The sequence below is a fragment of the Euprymna scolopes genome, chromosome 5 (genome assembly GCF_053919585.1).
Source record: "Euprymna scolopes isolate OS-2025 chromosome 5, ASM5391958v1, whole genome shotgun sequence".
NCBI lineage: Eukaryota > Metazoa > Mollusca > Cephalopoda > Sepiida > Sepiolidae > Euprymna > Euprymna scolopes.
This window is the reverse complement of record NC_136486.1, coordinates 112,774,600-112,790,085: the sequence shown is the minus strand read 5'-3', so window position 1 is coordinate 112,790,085 and position 15,486 is coordinate 112,774,600. Positions and strand designations below refer to the sequence as shown.

The following is a 15,486-nucleotide window of genomic DNA, read 5'->3' as shown; positions in this document are numbered from 1 at the left end:
TCATTATATGATGATCTGCGCATACAAACTAAAGTGATTGACTTTATTTCAGCTGTAAAGTGCTCAATGATAAGAAACGAGTTTCTTAAAAGGGCTGATATATATATATATATATATATATATATATATATATATATATATGGGCAAATGTCTTAGTGTGAATGTATGTGTGTTTGCATGCTTCACTAAAACTTAAAAAATGGATAAGAAGGATTCTGGTACTGTCTTAAAGAGCAAGGACTCTGGGTGTATAATACATGAAATTTAGAACAAAATATTCCTTCTATCTTAATAACCACAGAATCTTATGAGGGCGGGTAGTAACGTGAAATCATCTCTGTCTAAACGATTTTAGCATCTGTACATGTGTGAACCATCTTAACCTCTCGGATACATTGACTACATAAATTTGCAACATCATGTTATGACTGTCAGCATGGCCCAATGGGTTAGAACGTTGACTAAGAAATATTAGTTTTTTGCATTTGCATTCGTGCCCATCTTAAACTGTGTCCATCGCTTTATTGCAGATTACAAAATAATCAATATTTCAGTAAATATAAGTTATAAAAAGCTGAAAATTACACCATCCAAGGACTGTATTAAGGTGAGATAAATCCTAAAATTTCATCAAAATTCATGTTAAAAAGTTATGTTATTTTTTTAATATTCAATGAATTTTCACCGTCCATCGCTTTATTGCAAGTCTTCTAAGATAATGTTTTAGCTCAATAAAACAATACCAAAGCATCATAAATTTATATTGAACACATTTTCTGGGGAAAATTAACAAAAACAAAGGCACATCCCGAGGGCTAAGTGTCAAACAAACGAATTATTTGTCCACATATCCCCCATGTTTTGAAATTACATTAAACAACCTTTTGTCCACCGAGAAGGTCAATTGTTTGATCTGAGATGGAGTAATGGCTCTGGCAACGTCGAGTATTTTGTTCCAAAGGGCATCCTTCGAAGAAAACTGCTCTCCTCCCTCATAAACTCCTCGTTTCAATATTGACCATAGGTGTTCGATGGGGTTAAGGTCCGGAGAACACGGTGGCCAGGACATGAGGGTTTCTCCAACAAAGCCCTGAGATCCAAGGAAGGATGTAGTTGCCCTAGCAGCATGAGATGGGGCATTGTCATGCATAAAAATAATCTTAAAACGACGTGACAAGGGAAGATCATCTAGCCATGGTAACAAATTCTCATTTAGAAAGGCAGTGTAGGCATTGCTGGTGAGCTTGACACCTTCTGGCACTCGGAATGGTCCACATAGCTTATCCCCAATAATTCCCGCCCAAAACATTATGCCTCCACCTCCCTGTTGGCGACGAAATCTATAAGGCGTTGGAGTTCCATTTGGATTCCAAACTTTGGCCCATCCGTCCGGTCCATCAAGGGTAGCACGAGCCTCATCTGTAAACAGAACATTTTGGCAATCCATTTTCATATATTTTGTGCCCAAGCCAATCGTTTTTCTTTGTGGGTTTGGCTCAATGGAGGCCTTGGAATAGGATTGATGTTCCTTGCCATTTCATTCAGTACATTGCATCGGGCTTGTCTGGACCTTGGTATGACTCCAGCCCTCGCAAAAATTGTTGCACTGGTGCTGTTTGGGTTGCGCACAATCTCTCTACGAATTTTTCGAAGATCCCGATCAGAAAGGTTCCTCCTTGTGCCCTTATCTTTCCTGGACTTGATGTTGGGGTTCTTGATGAATGTAGCTAAAGTTCGGGGATCCCTTTTTAGTTCTGTGGCTAAATTTATGATAGAGAGTCCTTCTGCTAGTCCTGCAATAATCCTCTGCTTCTCGGTAGCTGTTAAACGTCCTTTTTTTGGCATTTTATGAGACCTGCAATAAAGTGATGGACGGTGAAAATTCATTGAATATTAAAAAAATAAGATAACTTTTTTTTTTTTTAAATATGACATGAATAACTTTTTTTTTTTTTTAAATATGACATGAATTTTGATGAAATTTTAGGATTTATCTCACCTTAATACAGTCCTTGGATGGTGTAATTTTCAGCTTTTTATAACTTATATTTACTGAAATATTAATTATTTTGTAATCTGCAATAAAGCGATGGACACAGTTTATGGCAAAGGTTTTTTTTTCTTTTCTGTTTCTTAACATATTTTTGAAAATGCTTATTTCGAAAAGTTTTTGCATTTAAACAAGATTAAAAGATTTTTTCAAAATATTATTTTGTTTTATACTTTGTATTATTTACTTGGCTCAAAACAAATAATTAGGGGAGATATTTTTTTATTTTCGGTTTATTTAAAGATCCGATTAAATGCGTGAATATTACTTAGGTAAATCACAATTTATTTTTTTATTTTTTTTTAAATCGTAACTGTTTAAAACTTTTTATTGTTCACGCCCCTATTCCGAATTCATAGTGGGCTGATATTAGTGAATTTTTTAAATTAAAAATTTTTTTTTTACCAAAACGGTCATTAAAAATGTTTTTTGTTTGTTTGTTTTTTTTAATTTAACCTATTTCAAATTGATATAAATTAATTTATAATAAAAATAATTTAATTAAAACAAAAATCATTTAGCAATTGTAGTTAAATGAAACTTCATTGCCTTATATATATATATATATATATATATATATATATATATATATATATATATATATAGAACACATTAAGGAAACAGTTGGTTAACTCAATTTTAGTACCATAATAGATATAACAACCAAATTTCACTAGTTTTTACATAGATTTTATGTGCCATGATAAAACATCTTCCATTCTGTATCTTTGTAAGTAAAGGTAAAATGTTGTTTTCTATAGTTTAAACTTCATGAACTTTCTTTCAAATTTGACATTTTTTTTTGTGTGCATTTTATTTCTTCTCAGTCTGCCAAATGCAATCAACTTAGACAAGAGAAATTGGGCAAAGTGATCGATATCTTGGGACCCAACATGCCTGAACAGCTGTGTAACCTTGATGAACAGATGGTTTGTATATCTTACATTTTCTAGCAAGATTTTAAAGTCTTTTCTGTTTTTTTGTTTTTTGTTTTTTTGCTTCAATATACTTTTGTCCATCTTGCACATACTTTGTCTGTCACTATGGAATTAATTGATATAAGCTGTAAATATGAATTAAAAAAAAATTGACTGATTTTTTTATTTACATCATAATCTTAGCAAAAGATTACCAATTTGAAAGAAGCTTTGTGTCATGCATATTTGTATATCAGGTTTTCTCAATGGCAGCAGAGGAAATTGTTCTTTTTATATATGTGAACTTCACAGCTACGGTCTCAATGAATCTGTTACATCTCTGATTTTTGGCCATGGTCTCAGCAAATTTACCATATCTGGATTTCTAAGACACAATATCAGTTAATCAGACAAGGCATCGACAACTCTGTAATGTCCGCGTTTCTCAGGCCAGGTATTAGTGAATCTCACGCATCCGGACTTCTCAACTGCTACGATTTACATTTCTGATCCCGATTCTTTTTAACATTGAGATGAACAGACAATAACTACATTTGATTAATTAATAATTTAACTTTTTAAAAGCATTTTAATATCCGGGTGATGTTTTTAGTCTTTGTTTTTTTTTAATTCCATTTCCACCCCAAACAAAACACAGTGCCACTTTGATGTAGGGGGCTACTATCGGGGACATACATTACAGGGATACTATGTAGGGAGTTGAGCAGCAAGATGTGTTTTCACATTACTCTTGAACTTCTGCGTGTCAGTACAGTTAGGAAAACAGGAACCCAGAAGCAAATTCCAAAGTCTAGCAGTTCCGGGGAAGAAACTATTAGAGCAGAAGGCCTTCTTACATCTAGGGATCTCTACTGTGTAGGGGTGGGATTTTGCTGATTGTCGGGTTTGTCGGCAGTATTTACATCAAGGGAGTACAAAGGCTTGTAGTTCGTCAGAGCATCCACCATTAAAATACTTGTAGAACAGGCAGAGGGATGCAACATTTCATCGATGGGACAGAGGTTGAAGCTTAGATGATAGTTCAGGACCTATCAGGTTGGCAACTCTCTTTTGAACCTTGTCTAGGAGTGAGAGACTAGTAGCAGATGCACCAGTCCAAATGTGACAACAATACTCCATGCGAATGGTGGCCTTGTAGAGGTACAGGATACTTTCAGGTTTTCTAGCACGGCAGAGAGAGCCCACCTTCTCACAGCAGCTCTAACCTTATGGCTAGTATATGTAAATTGCACTCACGGTGTCAACATCTTCGAGCAACTATGTAGCATGAACAGACCCTAGTTACATGGTGTATTTTATTGGCTGTTCACTGCTGATATGCATTATTGCTGGTCACTTCTTGAAATGTTGGGTATCTTTAAAGCTGGGCTACTACGGTAGAGTTGCAGGAAGGAAGCCTCTTCTTTATCCTGTCAATATCAAACGCAGAAAAGATTGGGCTTGTGAGACGGTGAACAGACCTATGACCTTTTGTACCAATGTCATTTTCTCTGATGAGTCATGATTTCCATTATTTCCCAACATTGGAAGGGTATGGGCATGGAGGTTCCCGCAACAAGAGTTTGACTTAAAAAGAATGCAGCCAACTCTGAAAAATATGGGTTTCTCCATCATAGTATAGGGTGCAATCTGGAGTGAGGGTCACTCAGATCTGGTGGAGTGCAAAGGAAACATAAATTCTGCTAAATTTTTTTCAATTTTACGTGAATGACTTCTATCAATATTCTCAAGTGGTAAAATGAACCAAGTTAATGCCCTATTTATGAAAGCATTTTAATATCCGGGTGATGTTTTTAGTCATAATTGGATTGACATCTATGTAACACCGAAATACAATCATTATCTCTCTCTCTATCTCCCTCCCTCATATATATATATATATATATATATATATATATATACTAGCATTTCAGCCCGGCATTGCTAGGATGTTTGGAGGTGTATGCTGAGCAAAAAAAAAAAAAAAACGGTCAATTTTTTTAACTTTTACCCCGATTATAACCCCTTAACATTTATTGTTTTGGGTTCAAATCGAGTTATTAAGTTAGATCCATGCCCAAGGAACCTATATCTAAAATTTCAAGTGTTTAGACCTTGTCACTCTGCTAGGGTGACACATTGGTTGAGCCAAAATGGGATTAATAAACTTTCATGGCCAAGTCAGTCCCTGGATATGAACCTAATTCAAAACCTTTGGGGGCATATTAAACTAGAACCTTTGCAAAAAGAAAAGGAAGCTATCTTCTAAGCCTGAACTTTTAGCATTATTGCGTCAGACAAGGCAAGAAATTCCTCAAGATGATATTCATCAACTAATATCATATGAGGACATATTTTCCTCGTAAAATATGAAGAAAATACGTTATTGTGTTAAGTCTAGAGTTAAAACACAGTAATCATATATATTCAAATAAAAAAAACAGAATAAAAGAAAAAGAGTTGAGAAAAAAGGAAATTTATTGAAAACAAAAGAAAATATAGACAGAAACTATTTACAAATACAAATGTTTAAAGAGAAATAATTCAGTTTGAGATTCGAGTCTTGCTATGTGTATAATATTTATATTTAATAATATTTAAAGATATAATGTCTTTGGTCAAACTAAGATTCAGAAAAGTTATATTTACCATGAATTGTCCGTTTTCTTGGTGAGGAATGTTTACTTAGGCTTGTTGTTCAAATTTCTCTTTTACGACCGGGAGGTTTTTCATTTCTCTTGCGTCTCTGATCAGAGTTACAATTTTGAGAGGTCGCCACAATTGCGACCCTTCTTAGAGCGGATCTTGATCATAACTGAATAGCAGGAGCATTTGACAACTATTTATAGTTGTCGTTGAAGAAGGTTCCAGAAACAAACTAAAAATACCACTTTTGCTTAGAATCTTCTGGAAGCTAACAAAAAAGAATACTTTTTCTGTTCTATTTTTAGAAATCTCCAGAAATGCTTAAAAAGACATTTTTATACTCTAATTGTAAAGTAATATTTTTTTTTGTATTATATAATATTTTATTATTATTTTAACTTATTTGTTTCTTAATAATTATATTTATTATATTTTATATTATTATTTTATTATAATATTTAATTATATTAATAAATATTTTTTATTATATTTTATATTTATTAGTTACTATATTTGGATAACCATATTATTATATATGTAAGAAATCATAATTTCTTCATGTTTTAAGAGGAAAATATGTCCTTATATGCTATGCCTAGAAGAGTCCTATCATTAAAAATAGCAAAAGGGAATATCAACCAAGTATTAGTTATTAAATTTGCAACCATTTATATTTTATTTTGTTCTATAAATTATATGCTAATTGAAATAAACTGTTTGTATGGGTGTCTATTCTTTTCTGTCATGTCTATGTATATATATATATTAGTATTTCTTTATTTGTACCATCGTTTATACAAAGGCTTAATGAAACTAGATTTCAAACAAGATTGTATCTGAAACATGTATGCACACATGTAGGCAATAATGTTTGCATAAATAAAATTATATGAAAATATTTTGGGGGGTACAGAATTTAATAGCTAAATAAAGACCAATTATTTTAATCATAATAAATTTAAACAATAAAAAGTGAAATATGCTCAATCGAACTAAATCAAGGAATGATTACGATAAAATATATATATGAAATGGATTTTTTTTTTTTTTAAATCATGATCATTCCTTGATTTAGCTTTGCTGAGCGAAGAAAGAAACCGGTCAGTTGGCTTTTTCACTTATTTTTTATAGACATGATGAGTAAAAAAAAAAATATGGTCTTTATTTAGCAATTATTAAATTATATTATAATACAGTTTTACCTGTTATGGAGCACTATTTTATAAACACTGGAGTTTCATTGGATTAACATCTATGTAACACCGAAATACAATCATTATCTCTCTCTCTCTCTCTCTCTCTCTCTCTCCCATATATACTAGCATTTCAGCCCGGCGTTGCTAGGGTGTTTAGAGGTGTATGCTGAGCAAAAAAAAAAAAAAAAAAAAAGGTCAATTTTTTAAACTTTGACCCTTATTATGACCCCTTAACATTTATTGTTTTGAGCTCAAATCGAGTTATTAAGTTAGATCCATGTCCAAGGAACCTATATCTAAAATTTCAAGTGTTTACACCCAAAATTGTCGGAGGAGTTTGGTAGAGTTCTCAAAGGTCAAATCGTTGAACTTTGACCCCTTAACAGCCACATTTCTGGCCGAAAACCAATCCCGTTGATTTTCCCAAATATCACTACCCTATATATCAAATTTCGAGTCTGTAGACTGGAAATTGACAGTTATTGCATAGGAAAATGTACACAGACACACAGACATGTTCACTTTTATAGATATATGTACATTTCCCTTTGCAATAACTTTGTCAATTTTAAGTCTACAGATTCGAAATTTGACATATAGGGTACTGAGATTCGGGAAAATCTGTGATCTGTTTTCAGCCAGAAATTTGACTATTAAGGGGTCAAAGTTCAACGATTTGACCTTTGAGAACTCTACCAAACTCCTCCGACAATTTTGGGTGTAAACACTTGAAATTTTAGATATAGGTTCCTTGGACATAGATCTAACTTAATAACTCGATTTGAGCCCAAAACAATAAATTTTAAGGAGTCAAAGTTAAAAGAAAATTGACCGTTTTTTTTTTTTTTTTTTTTTTGCTCAGGATACACCTCCAAAGACCCGAGCACCCATGCTAGTATATATATATATAGTTTTAACAAAAACCAAGACTTCAAGAAATGGGTTGATAGCAACAAAAAGTGTATTTCATTGTTAGTTACAATTGTTTCAAGACCATTTCGACAAATTCAAACAATATCTCGTTTGCAAATTTTCACAAGAACAGCCTTTCTTCAGACTTATTAAATAAAAAACACTTTAACAATGAAGCATTAAGGAAAAGAAACATTTCCTTTATGAGGAAAAGAAAACAAGTGAGAACGCTTTACCTCTGTCGCATCCTTTATATATATATATATATATATATATAAAATGTCAGGGGTATGAGTTCCGTTATAGAAGCGTTGATTTAATTTGAATAAAATAAAATACGCATCAAATGCACTTAAAAGCTAAATCACAATGTAATATTACGAAAACACACAAATGTTTTACTTGTTTGAAATTTATAGTTTAAATATTTTTCAGAGTCAAACTCCATCCTCAGTATTTTGTACATCTTTTTTTTTTTTTTCTTTTATTTTCTTCTTGCCATGTTGTAAAGTTGGAGAAAGAGAAGTCAGTTAGTAAAGATCCACACATTGTCTCTCTCCTGTTGTATTTTGAAATGCCCGAAAGGTGCATTGGCTATGCAAGATTAACATCAGGGGTATGAGTTCCGTTATAGAAGCATTGATTTAATTTGAATAAAATAATATATGCATCAGGTGTGCTTTACTGACTTTTCTTTCTCTAACTTTACAACATGGCGAGAAAGAAGAGGAGAAAAAAGGTGTACAAAATACTGAGGATGAAGTTTGACTCCGAAATATATTTAAATTATAAATTTAAAACAAGTAAAATATTTGTTTATTTTCGTAATATTGCATTGTAATTTGGTTTTCAAGTGCACTTGATGCATATTTTATATATATATATATATATATATATATATATATATATATATATATATATATATAAAATGATTTTGCACTACAAAACAGACACCGTCAAGAACTGTAAGGATCAATTGATGTAAAGAAATAAAGTATAAATATTGTCAACATCATGTATTTTGGAATATAAATTTTTGTCCTTTATTCTATATATATATATATATATATATATATATATATATGTGTGTGTGTGTGTGTACTTTTAATTTTTACATTTTTTTCTTCATTGCGAATGGAAACTCATTATGTTCATTTAAAAACGTTTGTTTATTGACTATGTAAACAAACAATTGTTTTGGGTCGGTACTGATGAGGTTTACTGTATATGTGTTTTTATTTTTATTTCAACATGGGTCATCATCAGTGCTAACAATATACCAAAGAAAAAGGCAATAAGTTAACTTCAAATAGCAATAATTTTCTTTCAGACAATGTGTACATTTATTGTTAGAAGGCCTTTTTTTTCTAATGGGACATAACAATCTTGCATCGTATGCTTCTGAATCTGGTTTTATTAGTATTTCCTAAGTTTTAAAGCACCATTATTTTAAGTAAATACACTTGCCATAAATATTAACATTTTGATATTTGCAGTCTTTTTTTTTTTTTCTTTGTATTTACATATTTGTATCGGTGTAATATTCTTTATTTAAATTCCACATTAATATCACTTCCATTACCAGTAGCTGTACCAAAGATAACAAATCACCATTTCTATGTAAACTCGCCTAACATTTAAAATAAATTGTGCATTTTGAAATAAAGTTAATATATATCTACTTTTCCGTTTTATTGTAGCAATCTAATATTGTTAAGGTATATTGGTAATTAAAAAGGAAAAAAAAAATATATATATATATATATATTGTATTGCTTTTTAAAAAAAATATACTGATGAAGGCTTTTAAGCCGAAAGTTTGAAATTTTAAATAAATATCTGTTTATTTAAAAACACAACTCCGCACGGTATCGTCCTTTCTAACCCTACATTTTAAATTCCTTTGTTCCTTGCTTCTTAAAAGTGGACCTTATTCATACTAAAATCTATTGTTTATCTCGCCTTTATTTATTTCATTTAAATTTATTTATTTCACGAGAACAATATTCTACTACTTATCACGATCTTGGGCCAGTCTTTTAGGAGAAGTATGTCAGTCTCAACCTCATCTGGTTATTGTCTTGATTTGTCTTTGATGAAATCTTTTTGATATGATTTCTTGTAGCATTTCATTTCAAATACATTGCGCTTCCTCTCATGCTCTGTCACTATAGTGCTTCTTTCACATGCATATGCAGCGATAGGAACTGTCAATGCAGTGTTAAGTTATAATCATGGATGGATCCTTCCTATTCCATAATTTTTTTCTCTGGTGCTACCAGATCAGGCTGTCTGAAGATATTGGCTTCCTGAGATAAAATGCACCTAACATTGATGCTTTTTGTTTTTCTATTCCCTTTAATATCTCATATATACCATGATCACCGAAGTTAAGCAACGATGAACCTGGTCAGTATTAAATGGGCTCTCCGCTTCTTGGCATTGTTTCCAGTTGTCCTGGACTTCTTCTTGCCACTGGATTCAAACTACTGATTCAGGAGAGGTGTGGTTGGAGATTGCGCAACCCTTGCCTCACAATTACATATGCAGCTGCCCCTACTGGGGGTATCCTTTGCCTTTTAAGACTGAACGGAGACATCGATTCCCTTTTTGCAAATCTTAATTATGTTCTGTAAAAACAAAAACAACAGTCCACCTTTTCCCTCCTTTCCTTTTTCCCTTTACAAAACAACCAAACTAAAAACTATGAATAAATATTTGAAGATCTAAGGAACTTACAGCATAAAACCTTTGCTAAAATGATTGAATCCGAAACGGGTTAATATGCCATGAAACAAAACAACCAAATCAAAAACCATGAATAAATATTTGAAGATATGAAGAACTTGAAGCCTTTTTTGCCAAAATTACTAAATTTGACATTAAATAACCTGAAAAAAAAAAAGCAACCAAACCGTATCTTTTTCTTTTGGACATTTTATTCAGAAATTGAAACTGGTAAGTGTTAATGTAAAAATGATCGATGAAAATAAGGACAAAAATTGCAGAAATTCAAAAAATGAATTTTTGTCTTTACTTTTTGTTTTCTTTTTCTTTTTCTTTTTATTTTTCTTTACATCAATTTCCAGCAACTGAAAGTGAAAAATGCCCAGCATATTTACAAGATGAGCCGTTCTGAAGTGAAATCTCTAAAGGTGAAGGTATCTCAGTTGAAAGTGACATGTAAACAACTATTGAACGAAATTCAGGTGAAAGAAATGGAATACAACACATTGAAACAGAATCAAGATAATAAAGTTGCGAACATGAACGAAGACTTTGCTATGTGAGTAGTTTTTTTTTTTATTTCTTGTCCTTTTTGGCCTCTACTCAACTCTCACCTTTTTTTTTTTGATACTTGATTTCTCAGTTTTACAATATAAGTATGTGAACCCACAGAATAAGGAATAAATCACAACCAAACAAACAAACAAAAATCACAACAATCCATATGAGAAGAATTCATATTTCATCTCTCTCACTTTTCTTCCTCTGTGTATGTGTGTGTGTATATATATATATCTCCAGAAAAAAAATCAGCAGAAGTTTAAAAGTGATAAAAATAACACGTAAAATCATCTTGGTCCTCGTGGTGTAACGGTTAACGCACTTCACCATAGCACATATGGTCTGAGGTTTGAATCCTAGAACAGTCAAGCTACACTGACGAGCTGTAGTACAGCGAAACACGTGTTTGTAGATTACTGTTTTGTATGTAAAAGAAATAATTGATAAATAATATTTGTTCATTTGCCCAAGGAAAAATATTTTCCAGTTCTCTAAGGTTGGAGACACTAATAATTGTTATCATTTAAAAAAATCAACAAAAAGTCGACATAAGTTTAAAAACGATAAAAATAACACATAGTCATTTAGGACAATGTGGTGTGACAGTCATGCCCAATTTTTTTTTCTTTTCTTTTCTTTTAAAAGTTAATAAGTTTTTATTCTTCTGATGAGTCAGAGCGGAAAATATTAAAAAATTGACATAATAATTGATTGTCTCTGTGCTACAAAACAGGTACTGTCAAGAATTGAAAATCTTAACATGCTGGAAGAAATAAAAGGCAAGATGGACAACATCTTAAAATTTGGAATATAGACTTTTTGTCATATATATATATATATATATATATATATATATATATATATATATATTTTCCAAAGTCCAAGGTTTTATTCATCATACCAATAATTTTTTTTTCTTTTTCAAAATAAAACCTTCAGTACATTTTGAAGATCAGTTTCATTCACAGAAAACTAACATTTGTATGTCAATATTGAATATTTCTTCCCTGAACTCATCAGAAAAAAACAGAAATTCTCAAAGGCAAAAATGCAAAATGGTGTAATAGGTAAAAGTCAGAAAGAACTAGAGAAACTCACATTAGATCATTTCCAGTGGGCTGACATCTTGTCCTATGAAGAAAAGCTATTACAATTAATACTACTCTATCAAATTAAATTCCATAAGATTCTTTTTTGGTTACAGATTACAGAATTATTTTTTTATAAAATGCCCTAGTTGATTTTTTTATAAAATGCCCTAGTTTATTTTTTTTATAAAATGCCCTAGTTTATTTTTTTTATAAAATGCCCTAGTTTATTTTTTTTATAAAATGCCCTAGTTGATTTTTTTTATAAAATGCCCTAGTTGATTTTTTTTATAAAATGCCCTAGTTGATTTTTTTATAAAATGCCCTAGTTGATTTTTTTTATAAAATGCCCTAGTTGATTTTTTTATAAAATGCCCTAGTTGATTTTTTTATAAAATGCCCTAGTTTATTTTTTTTATAAAATGCCCTAGTTGATTTTTTTTATAAAATGCCCTAGTTGATTTTTTTTATAAAATGCCCTAGTTGATATTTTTTATAAAATGCCCTAGTTGATTTTTTTTTATAAAATGCCCTAGTTGATTTTTTTTATAAAATGCCCTAGTTGATTTTTTTATAAAATGTCCTAGTTGATTTTTTTATAAAATGTCCTAGTTGATTTTTTTTATAAAATGCCCTAGTTGATTTTTAAGTAATAACAATTAGGTAATGCATGAAAATTAAGGTTGAATTAGAGTTCTTGAACCAATAAATGAAGTATTGAAAAATGGGCAAACTTTTAATATCCCAAGAACATGTATGTTCCTTCAAATTACTGTTTACATCATTAAAATAAAAAAAATAGATAAATAAAATAAAGAAAAATAAAATCGTAATTAAGTAAATAAAATTTAATATTAAGCTGATAAGATTATAAATATATAATAGATTAAATTAGAATAAAGATTGATTTCTTTTATTAATGGATATAAATTAAAATAAAGTAAAATTATAAAAAAAATTGAACGAAATATACAAATTTATGTAATGAATACATAATAGACTGAAGTAAAATATTGGTCAATAGAAATCAGTTAAATGATATTAATACAAAAGAATAACTTAAAGGATGTCAAATAATTTTATTATTACTTTAGAATTTACAGATAAAATTTCAAATAAATTATGTGATCTAATTTCAGTATATTAGAATACAATTAAAAATAATAAAAATTTTGGATATATTTAAATTCAATAAATTAGAGTAGATGAATTATAATTATGGAATGATAACTAATAGATATACCAGATAATCGTTCATTTGAATATTATAATTTAACTTTGATTATTGACAAACAAAACTCATTAGTGTATTTATTTATACTGAAATGTTTTAAATGTTAATATTTAATTTAAATAATATAATTCAATTTATAGTATAAATTTGTCTAATAAATAATATAATAAAATAACAATAAAACTAAATAAATATATTATTTATCAATATAATAAAAAAAATCGTTGTTTAATATAACTAGGTTTTGATAAAGGGAAACAACTCATTTAAATTTAAAAGTGAATTATTGATCTTTTGTTTGTATTTAAACAAATTACGATAAAATATTACAAACGAAAATTTATATTAAAATTAAGATTAATGAAAAATAACTAAATGACAATAAAGAATTATAATTTATATAATAATAAATTTAATTAAAATAGTAATGAAACTGAATTATATATGGACATAAAATTCAGATAAAATTAACAATTGGTATAATCGGAAATAGAATAAATAAATTTTGTAATTAGTTTTGTATAAAATTAAATATATAGACATGTTATATATATTACAATTATTAATATTATCTAAGTACAGTAAAACCCTGGGATATGTTGGTCCTAGGATACATTTTATTCAGGTTATGATGTGGAATACAATGTTTTTCCGTCCCCTGATTACTGTGTTATTTATAATGTTATTTGATTATATACATGTGTATTATATACTCTACTGTATTTTGCTACTAATTTTTAGTGCAGTATCTAGGGGTTCTACTGTAAATTATGAATAATAAATTAATAAAATACTTAAGTGAATATTTTTTTAGTAGTCTATATCAAAATTAATACAATTTGTTAATACGAATATTTTAATTTTACTGACTTTACTTTACCTTAAGTATCCTTCCTTCCTTTGTTATTTTGTCTTATTTGTGATCTTTTTCATGATATCTGTTTGTAGTTGATGAGTTGCATGATAGCACAATGGACTATATTTTCCATCAGGACGACAAAATATGTTTAAGACAATAATGGAAAAAAATAGAAGTATTCACCTATATTATAAGTAAAATAATTAAAAATAAAAAAGAATTAGAAATTAACAAGAAATAAACAAATTATGATTTTGAATTGCTTCTGTTTCTTTAGTCATTGTCTGTGTGTGCGCGTGTGTGTGTGTATGTATATATATATATATATATATATATATATATATATATATAGTCATCCACATACAGTACTGTTTCACAACTCCTCAGTGTGGCTAGATAGGCAACTGCTTCAAGCCAGGATCAAAACCCGACTGCCCAAATGATAGTGAAGACTTCTCACCATTATGCTATACGGCTGCTGTGTGGGTAATGAATTAACAGTGTTTTGATATCGTCCAAATGCCTCCGCTAATTTTGTTTACACAAAGAGCGTCGCTTAATACACTGACAGTTTGTATATCACTTCCCAATATGTTCAACCCGAGATAGAGAGCATTATATATATATATATATATATATATATATATATATGTAATTATCATAAATCCACAATTATGATTTTTTTTTTTTTAATATATAGGTGAATTTTTACATTTACCTTTTCCATGAGCGTCTTACACATGTTTCATTATGCATATAGCCGATGCTGACATCACACAAATCATCAGTATATCTCAAAACAAACACAATGTGTTATTAATATGGTTGATGTTAAAAATTAGGAAAAGTCAAACACTTTCTTTCTTGTCTTTGTAGAAGTGAAAAACTGATAAATGTCTACGAGTCTTCAGATGTAACGCTTGAAAAGTGTGGAAAGAACTTCATTCAAATTAAAATGGCAAGTGAAATTGGAGAATCAGAAACTCTTTTATTGACATTAACTTTCAAGCCGTCCGATAATGGAAGAATCTTACTCGATGATGTTCATGTAAGTATAATGTGTAATAAGTTTCCTTACTATGGAGTGTCCATGATTATTGTTGGTTCTGGGTTATTGTGACATGAGCAATTAGCAATATTAAACTAATGTAAGGAAGACTACTCAGGTTCAAAATATGCTTGTAGTATTTGGTACTTATTTTCCTTTTATTCTGTCCAATTTTATGTACTACTAGCGAAGGTACCCAGCGTTGTTCGGGTTTGTGTAGAGTGGGGTGTAAAATAAAGAAAGTGGTA

The 15,486-nt window shown here is 29.9% G+C and overlaps 1 protein-coding gene across 2 annotated transcripts in view; it reads left to right on the top strand.

Annotated features, from left to right (window-relative positions):
- LOC145276955 (uncharacterized) overlaps positions 1 to 15,486 on the top strand; it is a 285,323-nt gene that overhangs the window by 257,508 nt on the left and 12,329 nt on the right. For both annotated transcript variants that reach the window (XM_080128475.1, XM_080128476.1), the window contains 3 exons: positions 2,878 to 2,979; positions 10,811 to 11,007; positions 15,067 to 15,238. In XM_080128475.1, coding sequence (XP_079984601.1) covers positions 2,878 to 2,979; positions 10,811 to 11,007; positions 15,067 to 15,238 — 471 coding nt within the window. The remainder of the gene's footprint in view (positions 1 to 2,877; positions 2,980 to 10,810; positions 11,008 to 15,066; positions 15,239 to 15,486) is intronic.